The 19,542-nt window shown below is 47.5% G+C and overlaps 1 protein-coding gene across 5 annotated transcripts in view; it reads right to left on the reverse strand.

Annotated features, from left to right (window-relative positions):
* Positions 1-19,542, reverse strand: part of LOC105892308 (septin-9-like) — a 56,597-nt gene that overhangs the window by 5,546 nt on the left and 31,509 nt on the right. For 4 of the 5 annotated variants that reach the window (XM_012818558.3, XM_031563547.2, XM_031563549.2 and 1 more), the window contains 5 exons: positions 11,745-11,930; positions 8,339-8,467; positions 8,149-8,230; positions 7,912-8,049; positions 2,828-2,945 (listed from right to left, as the gene is read on the reverse strand). In XM_012818558.3, the coding sequence (XP_012674012.1) occupies positions 2,828-2,945; positions 7,912-8,049; positions 8,149-8,230; positions 8,339-8,467; positions 11,745-11,930 (653 nt within the window). Of the gene's footprint in view, positions 1-2,827; positions 2,946-7,911; positions 8,050-8,148; positions 8,231-8,338; positions 8,468-11,744; positions 11,931-12,903; positions 12,984-19,542 lie in introns of those variants that run through there. The other variant, XM_031563550.2, reaches the window with a different exon arrangement.

Here is a 19,542-nt window from a genome sequence, read left to right on the forward strand (position 1 = left end):
ACAAAGCGGACAACGTTTGGCTGCATCCCAGAGAAGTGTCCTGCTCCTTTTTCCGTAGATTAGTGTCCCCCCCCACCCCCCTGACTCCCCATCCCCCCGCTCTGGTTTAGGGATGCTAAAATAAGGATGAGGTTCTCATCTTGAACACGACAAACCTCCGCAGGGCTTTTCAAAGGATGATTTACCGTGACGGTGAAATGAATAGTGGGTAATAACCTAAATACAGTTCAGCAGACCTTAACTCAATAAACAGACTGTGAATTCAAAACACTTTAGCCATCATGACAAGTGACACAATCTTCCGGAACCATGAAAAAAAAACAAAAAAACATGGCACCGACTCCCAGGACTTCGCTGGAACCGTCATCATCCCTTCAAACCACGCAGCGCCGGGAGCTTTGAACAGCCTCGGCTTCTACACACGCCTCTGCAGTGACTGCTAGAACAAGGACAGAGAGAGAGATCGCTGCCAACGGGAGAGTTTTAAATGAATGGCCAAAACCTCGGCTGTGACTGCCCTTTCCTCTCCACAATAAAGACTTCTTTTATTTCTTTTTTAAGCCGCTGTGTGTACTTCTGGAGGCCTTGAATCAAGGCAAAATAAACGGAAAGAGGAGAATATAGGCTCCTTTTGGCTCAACCGAGTACAAAAGGAACATATAGTGAACTACCTCATCTCGACATTGAGATGACCTTGACTCAGAAGGCGTTCTGCTGTTCCTTTCTCATGTTTGTCCGCTGCAGGGCTTGGGAGAGCTGAGGAGAGGTGGGGAGGAGGGTGGAAGACACCAGAGTCAGAGAGAGAGAGAGAGAGAGAGAGAGAGAGAGAGAGAGAGAGAGAGAGAGAGAGAGAGAATCCTTCATCCCAGGGTCACTCGTTACCCACGGAGCCAAGCCAAACAGACGGCAACAAGGCTGCCGGGCCTCTCCCACCGCTCCCCTTGTGTGCTTATTGACCAACGCCGGTGAGGAACCAGGAGGAAACGGTAGTCAGTGCACCCAGCGCATTTCCTCAGGATGCCAGAATGTAGGACACCTCACCCTCACACACAAACAAACACTCAAACACACATACACACACACACACAGGCCAGAGTGTGTGTATGTGTGTGTGTATGTGTGTGTTTGTGGGGGGTGTCATCCAAACAAAACAGAGATGACTGTTTGAGAACACTAAAGCCTGGTGTCGGTGTAATAGTGGCCCCAAAAGGAAGGTTGTGAAGGTGACCGGTGCCCTGTGGCCCCAAAAGGAAGGTTGTGAAGGTGACTGGTGCCCTGTGGCCCCGCTGGATCAAAAGGTTGTGAAGGTGACTGGTGCCCTGTGGCCCCGCTGGATCAGTGCTTTCCTCAACCCCACCAGTCCAGCCTCACTCCTCCCAGAATCCCCCTGGTGCTGTTCCATAAGGGCTTATAAGGCTGCCCCTGGCTCAGAGGCCACACTCTGTGAGTGGCGCTAAATCACTAGCATCTGGCACTGAAGTCAATTAGCCTGTTAAAAAACATCACCCCTTTTCTGTTTCCCCTTCAGTCAACAACTCAATTATAAGGCACTTAGCTGCTGAGGCTGAGAGGCTGGAGAGGGTGGAGTGTATTTCAGGGAACCCGGGGCCTCCGGCAACAGCTGTCCAGGGCCCGCATTCACAAAACATTATCTCACCACTAACAGCAGGCTACTCCAAAGTCGCACTAAATGTTTCTAACTAAATGTTTTCTCGTAACTCCTATTCTTAAGCAGCCGAGGCCAACTCTTACTGAAGAAAAGCAAAAGAACTCCTAAACTAGGTGAAAGACGTTGCCATGGCTGACGTCAAGTCTCATGCACGAGCTTGCTTGCAGTGACCTTGGTTGTTGAGTTCATTGGTTGGGGAAGTAGCCTTTTGCATTCCCTACAAGCTCTATTGTTATTCCCTTGCAATTGAAAACAGTTACTTTTTAGTAATTCTACATTCAAAAACACTGCAATATGGAATGATAGAAGCTGCCCTGATAGCAAATCGCCAGTGGACCACTGTCGGACCGCTGTCTGCCCACTGGGGGCAGAGCTCAAATAGACTATGTCAAGGATGAAATGTGAGCCTTTTCTGGAATTTCTAAATCATGCTATTTTCTTAATATCCACGCCCAGTTACACTAAAGATCATGGTGGTCCGAGTGCGGACCAGAAGTGGCACACCACCAGTTTGTTTAAGAGTCAATCTTAGTGAGTTAGAATTCCTCTCGACTAGGCGCTATTTCTTAGGTCTCCCAGACTTAAGTGCTACTTTTAGCGCTAAGGGACTTTGCGAATTACTCTTACTCAAAAAATAAGGACTCCCAAAAGTTAGGGCTTGACACGCCCATTATTTGTAGGAATGTCCCCTAAATTGGCAAGTTAGGAGCAACTTTTAGCCTTGACATCCTTCGTGGAGACGGGCCCAGATGTCCTCCTCGTTTGTTTTCAGTTCCACACGGTTTAGCCAGGCTACTACCAGCCCCCCCAGTGTCCTACCAGCCCCCCCAGTGTCCTACCAGCCTGTGAAGAGGCTGCCAGCTCGCTGCAGCTCAAACGGGAGCCGAAGAAAAACATCCCTGCAGTCGGTGCACTGTTTACAGTTAGGCCTACTAGGTGGAGGGTGTGTTTACAGTTAGGCCTACTACGTGGAGGGTGTGTTTCCTCACTTGCACGAAGGCAGGGAAAACATTCAAGCGTACTATAGAAGCTGGCGGCCAACAGGATGTACAGTATGTTTTACGCAAACGAAGTAAAACCTTTTTGGAAAAGCTTTTTTAGAAACGTGAGATAGAGCACTACACTATTTGCATTAAGAGGGACGTGATTGTTGTTTACCTTCTGTTTGAAGTAGTCCCTCTCCTCGAGGGTCAGTGTGTCTGCTTTAGCGATGACGGGGACGATGTTGACCACTTTGCTGAGGTGTCTCATAAACTCCACGTCAATGGGCCTTAAGCTGAAGACACAAGAAACAAACAGAGGGGGAGAGTTACAGACAGGACAGTTACAGCCAGAAAGACGTCGATATTTTGATTAAAGGCACAAAGTGAGCATAAATCAGTAGATGTGCAATCGTGTTTGAGTTATTTTTATAGATATTTTCTCTCTGTCCAAAACAAGGCCACTCAAGTCTAGGAGGCAACATGACTGGGAAAATACCTCCAAGGCTTTGTGCGTTGACTTATTTAAACTCATACTAAACACTAGGGGGCAGTAGAGCTCAGCACAATGCCCCTGCATACCGCTGTGGGTGGTTGTTTATAACCAGATTGTGGTGTTGGCCATTAGAAAGGTCAGACAAACTGGAGCAGGATCTGGTCCCACAGCTGCAGGTCACCTCAGCGGGGGTCTGCTCATGTGCACCAGCGCGCTTGTAAACACACACACACAACACACGAGGCAGACTTTAAAGAGGAACACACTCAGTGTACTTTGCTCAAGGCCTAATTTTGGAAGATTAAATTGATAATTATGCTTTTTGGATGACTTCTTCCTCTGCGCATATGTGCATGTGCCTGCGTGCATGTGTGTGTGTGTGTGTGTGTGTGTATATGTGTGTGTGTGTGTGTGTGTGTGTGTGTGTGTATGTGTGCGCACACACGCATGTGTTTGTGTGTGGCACCATTTGTTAAAGCAACGGCTGAGGGAGCCCTCGCTGTGTTTTACAAACATGGCCGCTCTCCATCTGCTGTGTCAGCGGCTGCCTCTTGTTCGTGTGCCGCCTGTAGTCAGAGTGCTCTCTTGTTGGTGTCTGTCTGTAGTGAGAGTGATCTCTTGTTGGTGTCTGTAGTCAGAGTGATCTCTTGTTGGTGTCTGTAGTCAGAGTGCTCTCTTGTTGGTGTCTGTCTGTAGTGAGAGTGATCTCTTGTTGGTGTCTGTAGTGAGAGTGCTCTCTTGTTGGTGTCTGTCTGTAGTCAGAGTGCTCTCTTGTTGGTGTCTGTCTGTAGTGAGAGTGATCTCTTGTTGGTGTCTGTAATCAGAGTGATCTCTTGTTGGTGTCTGTAGTCAGAGTGATCTCTTGTTGGTGTCTGTCTGTAGTCAGAGTGATCTCTTGTTGGTGTCTGTAGTCAGAGTGCTCTCTTGTTGGTGTCTGTCTGTAGTGAGAGTGATCTCTTGTTGGTGTCTGTAGTCAGAGTGATCTCTTGTTGGTGTCTGTAGTGAGAGTGCTCTCTTGTTGGTGTCTGTCTGTAGTGAGAGTGATCTCTTGTTGGTGTCTGTAATCAGAGTGATCTCTTGTTGGTGTCTGTAGTCAGAGTGCTCTCTTGTTGGTGTCTGTCTGTAGTGAGAGTGATCTCTTGTTGGTGTCTGTCTGTAGTCAGAGTGATCTCTTGTTGGTGTCTGTAGTCAGAGTGATCTCTTGTTGGTGTCTGTCTGTAGTCAGAGTGATCTCTTGTTGGTGTCTGTAGTCAGAGTGATCTCTTGTTGGTGGCTGTAGTGAGAGTGATCTCTTGTTGGTGTCTGTCTGTAGTCAGAGTGATCTCTTGTTGGTGTCTGTAGTGAGTGAGAGTGATCTCTTGTTGGTGTCTGTCTGTAGTGAGAGTGATCTCTTGTTGGTGTCTGTAATCAGAGTGATCTCTTGTTGGTGTCTGTAGTCAGAGTGATCTCTTGTTGGTGTCTGTAGTCAGAGTGATCTCTTGTTGGTGTCTGTAGTCAGAGTGATCTCTTGTTGGTGTCTGTAGTCAGAGTGATCTCTTGTTGGTGTCTGTCTGTAGTCAGAGTGATCTCTTGTTGGTGTCTGTAGTGAGTGAGAGTGATCTCTTGTTGGTGTCTGTAGTGAGAGTGCTCTCTTGGAAGGGCCTCTGGTAAGTGCTGTTATTTTTCTCCCCTTCTCCCCCCCTTCCAATTAGTCTTGTGAGGTCATGCGTCACAGTTAAGAGCTGCAAACGGCACAAGAAGCTCCCTCGTCAGAGACAGGGCTAAGCCTATGTAGTTAAGCAAACAATATTTCCTCCACAGCGATGCGTTAAACATGCACAGATGCACATAAAGCAAGTGCTTCTTCACACGTTGCACGCGAGCAAACATCAAATGAAGGAAGACGCACACATGCACACACACACACACTCAGATATACAAACCCCCCCCCCCCCCCTCTCACACACACACGCACAGTTTGACACACATACACGCACAGTGTGACACACAAATACACACACACACACAAACACAATGCCACACATCACATGCCAACGCAGGGAGGGTATCCAAAGGCCCGCGGCCCATTTCTGGAGCAGTGGTTATGAGGTCACATGACCCCTGGGGGAGCGGAGTGGCGCTGCATGCGAGGGCAGAGTGTTCTCAGCTGCGTGAGCGCTGCCTGGGCGATTGCCACGGTAAACACATGTGCTGTCACTGCACATCACGTGTGAACATGCAGACACACACACACACACACACACACACACACACACCCTCCACCACACACATGTGTACGTGTGTTTCCCTCACACTCACTCACACTTACACTCTCTCACAAACACACACACTCACACTCTCTCACTCACACACACACACACACACACCTCACACACCCTCCACCACACACATGTGTACGTGTGTGTGTGGGGGTGTGTGTGTGTGTGTGAGTGAGAGAGTGTGAGTGTGTGTGTTTGTGAGAGAGTGTGAGTGTGTGTGTTTGTGAGAGAGTGTAAGTGTGAGTGAGTGTGAGTGTGTGAATAAGCCACAGATAATGACACAAGAGTTAAATGAGTAGAGCACTGAAGCTAATGGATGCATGAAGGTACATGGAAACCCACTTTGACGTTCTCAGTCTGTGTTTGAAAGATCAAGTGAGGCAACGGAGTACAGCTGCCACACCATCACAGCCCACAGTAATAAGGGGGGAAATGGGTTTCCATTACGGGAACTATGGGTACGATAAACCCAGGAGCATAGTGATGAAAACGTGAACTACTCAAGATGGCAGATGTTTCGATCATTTCCTCTTTCGGCCCAAAAGCCACCCAGAGACATGGCCAATTGGAATAATGACCATTGCAGCTGCTGGACTGAGGACACGCCATGTGGACACCCAAGTGGGAGGTGTGTGGGTTCCCCCCCAAGTCATTAATACATACTGGCGGATCGTTCCAGAACTCGAGCACATCTACTCTACCCTTGCATTTGCGAGCTCGTTTTCAACCCACTTCTAGTTTATTGCGAGCCCCCAGGCCCAAATGCTGACACAGAGATTGGTAATGATAGGTTCTGATGGGTTGATGCTCAGGCAAATCCTTGGGCCAATGGCTATGAAAACACATATCTCCAGCGTTACATGGAAACGCAGGCTTTAGAGTTTTACTTAATATTCCGTTTTTTTATCAGTTTTATAAGATATGTGCTCATCAGGGCTGTGTGGCTCCAGCTCGATTCAAAAACACTGTTTTGGCATCGCGTCACAGTAATTGGTAACAGACCCCCAGCCTTCAGAAAGCCCGTTTTTTTTATGAGCAAACTGAAATCGGAAAGAGGCAAAGAATAATGGCACTCTTTGGTTTTGTAGCAGTTGTTCCAGAACCTTCTGCAAGCATGGAGCCAGGTTCCTCCTCCCGCAGTACAAAAGGGGAAAAAAAAAACGTCTTGGCGTAAAAGGGAGCAGGGAGGAGTTTGAGCTAAACGTTCTGAGTGTTTGTGAAATCCTTCTTTCAAAAGCCCAGGCACTGATGATACATCTCAGGCTTCACAGACGAGTGAGTCGGATCAGTGAAACTGCATCTTTATGAATGAATGATTGATTGATAAGCACTTGCTTTAGTACCAAACTTCATGCATGAAGAGGTTTCTTTTGTATCTGCCCTCAAAGTATCAGAGTGAAACATCCTGCTTCCATCTTAGGGCTGTTTGGCATGTCAGGCCCCCAGAGGGAGATGGAGAGGCAGGCTGCACTGGATGGATGGATGGATGGATGGATGGAAGCAGGTCTCGCAAAGAGGTGTGCTGTGTCTTAGCGACATAAGATCGTCAGCAATGCAGGAAAAGCTCACTCATTCACTCAAACACACAGCTCTCACACAATGAGACTCACTCATGAAGCTGGAGAGAAGAAGGATTTCTAACCTAATCAAACACACACACACACACACACACACACACACACACGGAGGCCATGGAGCTTGTTATGACCACATGTTCATGACTGTGGTGTGCGCGCGTGTGTGTGGGGGTGTGTATGTGTCTGTGCGGCGAGTGAGAGGCTGAGGAAGGTGCAATACAGGTCATGAACAAAACAACCTGCTTGACTTCACACACACACACACACAGACACAGACACAGACACACAGACACACAGACACACACAACATCCAGCTGTGTTCAAGACACAAGCACCCTCTTCGCCCCAAGGCAAACACAAAACACATTTCCACCATCCCCCCCCCCCCCCCCCCCCCCCCCCCATCACCAGCTTTTTAACAAGCAGTTCCCCACATTTCTAGAACCATCTAGTCGCATAACCATTTCCTCTCTCCCTTGTCTCTGCACAAACGAGAGATAAAAATAACAGCCATGATAAGATGCAGCCCCTGCCTTCACAGCACAGCTGTGGCACAAACGACAGGCTGGGTGGAGAAGAGCTCCAGACACACCAGGAGCCCAGCTGTGGCACAAACGACAGGCTGGGTGGAGAAGAGAGCTCCAGACACACACACACTGAGAGCCCAGCTGCGGCCTGTCTGCCTGAGACGTGGGGGCAGACTGGAGCCCCCTCTGTACAGAGCGGACAGGGAACTGACTGGGACGGGGTCCGACGGCCAGTTGGAGGTGGTCAGACCTCTCCTCAGGTATGGCCTTAATGGAGCACTGCCATAGAGGGGGAATGCCTGGCTGGGGTCTAGGACCATATTATGTCTATGTGTGTGTGTGTGTATATATATATATATATATATATATATATATATATGTATGTGTGTGTGTGTGTGTCTCACCAGTGCCCTGTGGGTGGGATGAAGTATATGCAGCAGTGCACTCTGGAGTCGGGGATCTGCTTCTTCCTGTTGATGTTGATCTCCTCCTGCAGATACTGCTCATACTGGTCGTTTATGAACTTCATGATAGGCTTCCAGCTGTGCAGCAGAGGACACATGGGAAATGGAGTTCAAAAAACAAAACACTTGACAAATGGAAAAAAGAATGCTGCGGCTTGTGCAAGAAACTACACTAACCAGTTCTCGTTGTTGATCTGGTCCCCAAAGCCCGGAGTGTCGATTACCGCTAGTTTCATCCTCACGCCCTTTTCTTCAATGTCTGTATTAAAAAAGTCACCATAACAGAATGTGTTAGTAGATAGAACTGTTAGCGGACATTATTTTCTTCCATTGCTCTGAATACTCTGGTTTTCATAAAGCAGCGCACCGTGACTGATGGACTTGATCTCGATGGTCTTGGGGATCCTCTCCTCCTCTTTGGTCAGCACCGACTTGCGGCTGACTTTGGACTTGAACAGGGTGTTCATCAGGGTGGACTTGCCCAACCCACTCTGACCTGCACGGGGACAGAAGGCATTAGTTCACGCACAGAAATAGAAACATCAGCTCCATCCGAAGCTCCATCTGAGACTGGGGGGAGGCTTCACAGCACTGGCTCTAGAGACAATAATGCAGAAGTGCATCTAGGTGTGTACATGTATCCCTATGCACACATCCACGCCATCAACCACACACAACCAAGCCGACTCACACACACACACAGACACACACATCTCTGTACTTCCTCAGTACTAAGTACCTAAAGAAGTGTACAATAACCGACACACAGATAACAGACACACACACACACACATACATACATACATACATACATACACACAGACAGACAGACACACACACACATCTCTGTACTTCTTCAGTACGGCCATGTTCCTAAAGAAGTGTACAATAACCCTACAGATGGAGAGCGTAGGCCTACACACACTGGCACCAGATCAGAACCACTGCTGGCTCTCAGCACGTGCACTCCAGGCACAAGAGGCCAGACAAGGGTCAACGCAGCCTGTAACCTAGTCACAGCTGGGCAAGCTGCGCACACACACACACACACACACACACACACACACACACACACACACACACACACACACACACACACACACACACACACACACACAATGACAGAGCACCAGTTGCAGCCCATGAAAGACCTCAGTGTTTTCCTTGAGGGAACGAGCAGAGAGCCACACGGTCCAGCTCCCCGCTGACATCCATCACTTGGCCGCCCAACAAAGGGCATCTGGACACCGGCCAGCTCGTTTTAGCAGCCAAGGCTAACCACGGCTAACGGCTGACACTGTACTTAAATGAATGACCACTTCAGAGAGTGCTTAAATGTGGGTTCAGCCAGGGCACCAGAGCACCATATTTCTCATCCTAGCGATTCCAAAAAACACTATGGATTAATTGTTCCTCACTGGCTGTTCACACACACACAAGCTCTTTTTTTAAAGAGTAGAGGCTGTCCCCGCTACACGAGTGCTCAAAGCTAAGCGCTGAGGGCTCAACCACGTTACGGGTGAATGGTCTTGCTCAACTCAACCCAACATGTTGGAGGCTGCAGGTGTCCTGCGTTTCTCTGCACGCTTCCCGAGGGGGGGGGGGAGAGAGAGCCATTCATTATTGTGTGGTCAGGATGACTTCATTCCCACTGGTGCTTTGAAATCCATCAAGAGCTGCAAATCTGCAATGCAAACCAGCACTAGAGAGAGAGAGAGAGAGCCAGAGAGAATGAGATAGAGGGAGAGAGAGAAAGAGAGCCAGAGAGAAAAAGAGAGAGGGAGAGAGAGAGAAAGGGAGAGCCAGAAAGACTGAGCGAGAGAGAGAGGAGAAAAAGAAAGAGAGAGAGAGAGAAAGTCTTGTGTGACAGTGCAGCAGGCTGATCTACAGACCTGCTGGGAGATGTGTGGGAGGTAACATCTCTGAATCAACCAGATGTGTCAGACCCCCCTTCAGATACGTGCTACCATGAGACCGTTCAAAGGCCGCCGCCAGAACACAAAGTCTTACACGCAACCTCCCGTGCTCACAGCTCTCCCCAGTTGGACTGGCAATGCATCATAAAGCTTAAGTTAATTACTGCCCTTTTAATCCATCACTTAACGGTGGCCCTGGGGGGAAAAACACAAACACAGCCCTCGCCCGGTGGTTTTCCTTCCTAACCACGTTTGCATGGGAGTCTGTAACCTATGTGTCACCAAGACAGAGTGCCACCAGCCGATCGTGCTTCACGTAGCCACTGCAGTTCTGAGGGCGTATGTGCGCACTGGTATGCATCCTCTTTTGTCTGAGTCTCTCCTGTGAGCTGCCACCACAGAAAAGTAAACACGGTGCCATCCCACAAAGTCGTCCTTAGAAGGCGCAAGGTAAACAAACACCAGACGATGTTTACATTCGTGTTTTCAAGCCACAGGGTATACAAATCTGAGTTTCCAAATTAGCCAAATGCTGCTAACAACCAAAGAAAACCTCAGCACACAATACAAACTCAACCACTGTGGAGATGAATAAAGAGCGAACCGAGGCCTTCTCTCTGCACAACAGTAATGGCAGTTAAACTCAACATCAACCACATGGAGGGAAGCCGGAGATGTCTCCAGCACAGATTCATTCCAGCAGGTTTAAGAAATATATACTGCATATTTGAAAAGACTCTGACATCGACAATCAACAGATCTTCACGCCATCCAATAGCTTCAGTGGGAGTTCTTAGGTCATGACAGGTTTACAAGTGCAGTGTACAATCTGGCTGGTTGAGCAACTCATGCATACATTCATCTCACCCACTGCAAGAAGGCACACGTTCTGTTCCACTGCTTGCCAGGAAAAACACAGAGAGATGACGATGCTCCCAACATCAAGACACACAAAGTGAGGAGGACCATAAATCTACCATAGCTCTCTGCTACACTACAATTAAAGAAAGACAGCTATTTTGCCAGTGTGTGTTTTTTATTTTTCTGATGGAGACCATGACTCTGTTCCAATATACTCCCAGGTCAGCTGACTGCTCACTACATAGAGCTCATACTACCTTCTCCACCACTGCGAGGCACTCCTCGAGCTGATATTGGCTGGACTCAGCAAAATCCCACAGAAATGCCCACTTCACCACAGTCAACAAAACAAAAACAAGTTCAACGGCATTTAATGCGCGCTGCACTGATTCGATTTGAGCGTTTCAGTTTCAGAGTGGTTTAGGCTGGTGTGGCAGGGCTGTGACTCACTATCACTCCCGCTCTCATGAGGGCATACTCACAAGCATGTGTGAACACAGAAAGACACATAAGAGCACACACACACACACAAACAAACACACAGAGAAAGACACATTAGAGCACACACACACACACAAACACACACACAGAAAGATACATTAGAGCACACACACACACCACACACACACACAGAGAAAAATACATTAGAGCACACACACACACAAACAAACACACAGAGAAAGACACATAAGAGAACACACAGTCACACACACAAACAAACACACAGAGAAAGACACATAAGAGCACACAGTCACACAAACACACTGTCAAAGTTTTTAGCACAACAAAATCGTACATACATAGCATAACAAGCTTTAATATAAATCGCAAACAATTGTGCACACATATGTATAAGCAGAAGGTCTATCTACTTATAAACCTAGAAGTGTGACTCTTTATGTGCGTTCATGCCTTGTTCCCCTATCAGGATTAACATTAGTCTGACTAGTTGAGCTAAACACATCCACACGTGCACCCAGACGGCCCTGGACTCACCGACCACCATGATGTTGAGCTCAAAGCCCTGCTTCATAGCCTTCCTCCTCATCTGCTCCAGGATGGCGTCGATGCCCACGTAGCTGAAGTCCGTGCCGGCCTTGTCCCCCCGTGGAGCCGGCGCAGGCTGGGGCGTCTTGGCTGAGTCTGACATTGTCCCGTAGATGCTTGTGATGACCTCTGACCCTGAGGACACAAGGGAAGAAGAGAACATTCAGCTTTCAACCACACCAAGGCGTTTAAAAGGAGATCATCAGTTTGAACTCCTCAGTACTATTAATTAGTACTAATAATGACTAATTACTTTAAGGTGCTGTTGGTGCTCTGACATGGCTATAAGTCGTGGCTTTCCTGAGCTGAATGGACTAGAGATCTCCAGACTACACAGAGCCAGACAGGTGCTAAAGAGGTGCTGAGTGCAAGAAAACCTAAATATACGATGTGGCCATTACACCACTCAGTGAGAGAGTTTGTCCAAAAGAGCGTACTGGAGATGAATTTATTGGTTTCATGAAAGAGCAAACCGTGAGGAGAAGGAAGGCGAGGAAATGATATTAGTCATTCAGAGTCTGTCAGTTCAGTGCAATACAGGGTGTCTTGTCCCCCCCCAAGTCTCATTCAAATGTACGACATATGAATACGTTCTTTATGTTGCCAGTGGAGAAGCTACAGCAGGCATATTGAAGTCAGTATCAATCTCGCATTAAATTCCACAGCTGACATCTGTGTAAAGACTCAAGAAGCCCTCTGTCTTTTGTGTGCGAACGGCGAACAAGAGTATCCCTGCGGCTCAGTCCGTTAGCATTCCACCCCAGCAGTCCCCCTCTCACTGGGGCAGGAGCCAGGACCGGTCCCTGGGCTGCCCAACAACTGTCGAAACTGTGCTAGTTTGTCTTATACATAAAGCTAACGTGTCTCTACACCCCACATCCTGCAGTAATAAAAAGAACAATAACTTCATAAAAAAAAAGATGACGTCAAAGAGGAAACCCTGTGTTAAGAGCCTGTAGTCTTTACGGTCTGTCTATCATACTAAATGTCTCCACGTGTGAGACAATTAAGAGACAAACATTTTGGAAAGCGAAGAGCGCCGATGCCCCTTTTGTTGCAACACGGCCCAGACGAGCACTCAGGAGGACGTAATGCAAGATCAACTTACCGGAGAGAGGGAGAGAGAGTGAGCGTGAGGGGAGCGAAAAAAGTTGAACAGGAAAACGAAGACGCACCGTTAGCGTGTGTGTGTGAGAGGATTCAAGAAAGCTGTGGTTTCCGTCTGTGCATTCAGTCTCCTCACACACACGCGCAAGAACAAACCCACATGAACAGTATGTGTGCGTGTGTGTGTGTGTGTGGGGGGGGGGGGGGTATGACACGGAGTAGGGGAGGTGTATGTAAAGAAAGGGAAGAAACAAACTCAGGTAAAAAGCCATAGATTCTCACTGGCTCAGACCAAACGAGCTTCTCAGCATTCTCCAAATGGTTGAAAAATCAAGCTTGCTAGCACATTTCCAGGGCACAACAAACACACACACAGCATCAGCTAAGGCCAAAGAAATCTGCATATGCACACGACACCTCTGCTGAACATGATGAAAGTGCACGGCAGCATGGAAACAGCGGCGGTAGGTTTGCGTCGCCAGCACAATCTGTACACAACTGGGCCCCCAGCATGGGGGAGCTCTGTGAGTGGCTGATATTGGGATCCGTCAGGACTGGTCTTGCCACTCTGGCAGGGGGACTGCCAATGGAAACTAGCCTTTTGGCTATAATTGGGTGCATTTACATTTATGTACACTGTCCCTCTTGATCAAATAAACAAATTGGATTGGATTGGTCAAGCTGGATAGACCAGGAAGATCTGACAAAGTGACGTTCCATTTGAGTGTGTTTATGAGGGCTTTTGTTTTTGTCTTTGAAGAAGTCAACGGTGGGGGTTTATCTGTGGAGCTGCTCGGCTAACTCCGCTTCTCGCTTCCTGTGCTCGGTTCATTCTCTCCCATTCTCTACCTCCCACAATGCATGCTAATGAACTCCCTCACTCACTCAACACACACAGTGTTGTGCACAGGAAGTCATAGATATGCCAGATAACGGCAAAAAGGTCTGCAGTATGTGCGTGTGTGCATGCATCAGGCACTCTCATTGTTTAATATAAAACTTTCCTTCTCGGTTTGAATGTAGGCCTACGCTCTCATTCTCTTTCCTTTTTTCTCTCTCTCTCGCTCTCTCTCTCACTCTCTGTCTGTCTGTCTATCACACAGGAAGTCATGTTTACTGTCTACACACAGGGCCTCATTTCCCGTCACTGAGTGAGACACACATCACATAGACACACACATTGATACTCAGCACATTGACACACAGCACATTTGCAGTTTTACAGTCATCCGGGGATCAATGCCTCCTGTAGAATTGTATGCAAACAAATTCACAGGCTGATGTTGGGCCGTCAACCAATCAAGAGTCTTGGTGAACATCCAAACTCTATTTATTTTCTGCATTATAGCTAACAGTAGCATTATTGCTAACAGTAGCATTATTCCAGGTATAGCTGGTTTGATGGCTCACCTTAAAGCTGGGTACAGACTCCCCAGTGCAAGACAGCTGTTGTGAGACAAATGAAAGGAGGGGAGGGGGGGGAGGGGGGGGCAAGCCCAGGGTAACTACACCCATTCCTCCTTTTACAGCCTGTGAACCTCAGGCGTCCCTCTGGAGGACTGTGGTCCTCCTCTGTCTCCCTGACACTTAATCCTGGGAACGGGGCTCCTTATAAACCGCACCTCCTCCTCCCATCCCCACACACTGGGCGCGAGTGGTGAAGGAGGGCTCCCATTCAAAACCGACCAGACCATTCTAGTAAAAGATTTTACACATGCATACTCGCACACACGCACGCACGCACGCACGCACGCACGCACGATGAATGATTCCCATGAGTCTGAAGTGAAATGCCAATTCAAACTGGCTCTTTGTACGGAATGGGATTTTCTGCTTCACCCGCAGATATGAGAGACACAAAAGACCTTGAAAACAGAGAGGCCAGCACTCAAGCCCCACCCCTGAGGTCTTCTCCAACCAAACTCCGGCCTCCAGACGCACAATGATTGATGAAGTCCATGATTCACTTGGCCCAAACTTCCTGGAGACGAGGGGGAAAGAGACTCAAGTTTGGAGCTACTTAAGTTGAAATGAATCAATCAATAAACCTCACCATCACAGGATCCGCCCCCCCACCCCCACCCCTTTCCTTATGGCTCCGTCAAGCTTCAGCACTCCCTTATTTTCTACCATGAACCTAACATTAATGGTTGAGTACTCAATCAAATATGAAATCCACACTGTGACCTAGTTAGAGGACAGGGCTCTTAAGCCAACCCAGCACTGCAAAATGTGCCCATCTTTATTCAGTGCTACTTCCCCTTTTCCAACCACACGCTACCAAATTATACTGAGTGGCATACTAGCAAATGGTTACACTGCCTATCGAAGACGTAGGACTGGCACTCCCATGCTCAGCTGTGGTCCGAATATGGGGTTTATGCCCCTGTTTATGGGCATCTTATCAATGGCTGAGATACTGATAACAATGGGTACTTGTGCCACTCTGATCAGAAATTGTTTAGTGCCCTCCTAGCCTGGGCGATACTGCCAACACATGCAGGGCGTCATCTGCTACATGATACTCGCCAACTGGAGAGAAAGAGAAAGGGAGCAGATTAGGGTGTGAGAGAGAGAGAGAGAGAGAGAGAGAGAGAGAGAGAGGAGGGACTGTGTGAAACATGCAGCAGAAATGATAGTAATGCGAGATAGAGTGCCCACTTTCTCACCGATACGGAATAGGAGAACTTTCAAGAGACACGGTGGGAACCAGACCACCCGAAAAGTGCTCCGTTCCCTTTCGTGGGGCAGACCCGACCATAGATATGGGTCTTACTTCCTGTTTCTACTTCAGCCACAGACTTTGAGGGTTGAACATATAAACACCTGAATCTGTCTGCGAAGTATTTCATGCAAATAATGTTCTTTTATTGATTGATTTTAAAATTTTAATGACTGAACTGTAACCAAAACAGTGATGGAATTCCACAGCTCCAAAATACTAAATTTGATGTTCCTTAGACAGTTGTGATTTCACCAGTGTTATCAGTGCATAAACACTGCCAAATAGTGTTTGCTGATGTGGAGTATGAGTGGCTGGAGTAACAAGATGGATCTAAAAACAACCAAAACTGTATTTCTATCTTTAGTTTGACCTCTAGATAAATGGGATGGCAGACTCGTGCTGGTTATTTAAACAGACAGACAGAGAGAGAGGAGATAAAGTAGAAGAACAAGACAAAGATGAAAAGACTATGAGGATGGCAAGGGAAAGAACATGATGATGAATGCAGAGATGCACAGATGAACAGGCCCTCATTTGAAGCAGCTATAGGCACTGCTTAAGCTCGACCCTCTCAGACTATTTTCAACTTGTACTTCACTTGATGGGCAGAACAACTAGGCTCCAGCCTCCACTGACTATCTACCAGGATCAGCAGAGATACTCTTATCGCCTGCCAAAGCAGATGATGCAGAAAACACACACACCAAAATACACACAGATGCCACTGCACCAGACCTACACACACACACACACACACACACAGACCAAGGCGCTGATAAGATGACCTGACCTGAAGCCTTACTTCTGAAGCATGCCACTGCTAACCACTACACCACATGGAAACATCCGGTAGTCTATACTACAGAAATATTCTGCACTGTTGATAAAAACAATTAACTATTTGATTATAGAGTCATGCTGCTGCTGCTGCTGAGACTTACATCAACACATACACCACAAAAGAAGCTACACAGTCTCGAGAAAGAATGTGTATGGTTTCTGTGATGCTAGCTTTTCATCTGAAAAGAGCCCTTTTCTTCTACAGGAACAGGAAACCATGTCTCTGACACAGAGTTGCTGCATATAGATAGTGTTAGTTGCTCGTTCAGATGTGAAAGTTTAGTAAAGATGTTTCCAGACGGACAGACTAATATGGCTCTCTTGGGTGAAACAGTCCGAGTAGATTTCCGTCTGGTTAGGGATTTTCTTTCTCCCTTCTGAGAGTGACTTCCTACCCTGATCCTTGATGTCTCTCTCTCTCTCTCTCTCTCTCTCTCTCTCTCTCTCTCTCTGACCCAAAACCAACACTGCACGAGCCACATTCATCATGTCTGTTTTGTGTGACTCCATTTTTGCTCAGCCCCATGGAGGACTCCCTTTTCCAGAATCCAGTCCCTACATTGTTGATTTCCTGTTTTCATTTCATTGTGAGCACCGCAAAGTGGGCTAGTCTGTCCTGAGACTGACCCAGCCTCACACAAAAATGCAGAGCTAAAACGCCACAGACGGGGGGAAAACAGTGCGATAGGCATTAAGATGATTCATTCCATGAACAGTGTGCAATTTCACCCAATCCAGGGGCTTGAGGATGTCATCTTGAGATGTTGTGGAACTGGACTCTTAGCATCTGTCTCTGGACTGCCAGACCACAAACATGGCAAACGCTCATCCTAACGTATCGCTTGCTGTCCTTCATAGATATTAGCAATCCCACGTTTGGTGGATCAGTGTCACTATGTTTAAGACGAAACTGCATCTGAGATGCATCCAGCCAACACTCCTGTCAAGCAATGCCGAGAATGTTCACTGCAAAAAACGCGACATCTGTTTTCTCGTGACAAGCCTGTAAGAACCATTTTTTTGTCCCAAGGGACGGCTCTTACACTGATTCCAGATCAGCTTGTTGACTGCCTGCGCATTCCGATCAGCTGGCCCCGTGTGAAAGCCCATCTCCACAGCTCCTTAGGTGCACTCGAAGGGAGGAAGTTGACCGTAAAAGTGTTATGTCTTGCACGGTCCTGCAGCAGATATATGGAGGGATGGGTTACATGGGACGGTGCAGGAGTCTTCACCGCGGAACCTCATTACAATGACAGCAGACAGCCATTTCACTCCCCCCTTCATAGGAGAAGCAGATGCATGATGCTGTTTCCAGTACCACCATGACTGACCAATGTCAGGATTGAGGAGCATACCCGATCAGTCAGAGCTTTTGACACCCATGTGTGTAGTGGTGAAACATATACTACACACTATGTGTAATATATGAAGTGATGACATCAAAAGAAGGACATAAATCAATCAGGGGGTTTCAACTAATTTGTACTTATGTGCAGAACCAACTGAACCAGATGAAGGGGAGTTCAGTGGCATTCTGTTGGGTGACAGAGGAGGGGAAGAATGCTACTGGTCCACTTCATCTTTCACTTCTGTGTTCCCTCGGCCCCCCCTGAGAATGCGACCTTTGCTACCAGGCTCCGAAAAAGCAGATGGCAGGGCTGGGTGTTAAACTGCAGCTTTCTCCACAGAGCTTTCTGGAAGCACAGATAATGGCCCGTCTCCGGCGACGTGACGGAGTGAAAAGGAGGAGGAGGAGAGGCAGACTAGAAAGACATTCAGGAGGAGGCCGGATACCTTTGTGGATTGGACTTCACAGAAAATAGTCCATCGAGGCACAGTTTGACATTTTTCACTGGGAGTCCTCAGCTTTAGAATCTGTGGTCTGGGAAAATTACAATTCCCTCAATGTTTTTCTTACTTGAAACCACAGTAGTATTTCTTAACCCTTTGTACTTCTGGCTAAGCCATCCGTAGTAGGACAATACAGCTATGACCGATTTCATATTGTATTCTTAAAAACAGCAAGAAAACAATAGATAAGAGAATATCTAAAATACATTTTGAGCCGTTTCTTGCTTTCACTATAAAATCAGTTAATTGTGCCTATAAGCTAATCATGTCCTTCCCACATGGAGTCGAAACATGCAATTTTCTGCCATTTCAAAGGCCAAGCAGCAGCTGAGGAGATTTCTCCTGCAACATTAAGAGGGCTTTAAAAAGGGGTTGCAGATGTCTGGAAATCAATCAAACTCTTGCTCACTTCCCATTACGTAGCCTCCAGAAATCAGGATTGCCGTAATTATCCATTTGCTTCTCTGTTAATGATCTCAGTGGCTGGGCTTTCCAAACGACATCCACACATGAGCACATGCTGGCACTCCCCCGCCAAAACTGGTCAACTGTGGAGACACAGGTCAGCTGGCAGAGGAGACGTCACGTGATCGTGAAACGAGACACTGACACGGTAAACAGACGTAAACCCCAAGACTGACACTGACGCAAAGCTAGACTGTTTCTGACTGTAACAAGCAAGCCATGCGTAATAAATTTGCAGAAAGTCAGAAGATGCCAATGATCATTCACACTTGCTCATCAGGAGAGAACACCTCTGTACAACAGGTTTAGCACAATCCAGCTGCCTTATTCCTCTAGGCTTCAGTTCTGGTCTGTTGAACATCTCATGTCCACCCAAATGAGCCCCTGAAGAACAGCACACAGCAGCGTGTGTTGCACAGTGGGCTGGGTATCAGACTGCAAGAATGTCAGAGATAACCTTGTTAGACATACTTGATGTTTAGAAATAGGTCAGTATAACGTCAGCTAGCATGACTTGGAGCAGAGTTTGTGTTGCACAACTACATGCTGGCACACGCTCTGAAGACAACATGAGACTGTCGGTGGCAAAATGACACATCTGCCTTTACTCTTCCTTCATAGGACTTCAGTTACACCGCCCATCTTTCTATCTTCACACACAGACACACACACACACACACACACACACACAAGGGGTGTGATAAACAACAACCCCACAGACTGCCGTTAGCACTGCCCGCCCTGTTATTGAGGCAGGAG

This window comes from Clupea harengus, chromosome 26 (genome assembly GCF_900700415.2).
Source record: "Clupea harengus chromosome 26, Ch_v2.0.2, whole genome shotgun sequence".
In the NCBI taxonomy this organism is placed as follows: domain Eukaryota; kingdom Metazoa; phylum Chordata; class Actinopteri; order Clupeiformes; family Clupeidae; genus Clupea; species Clupea harengus.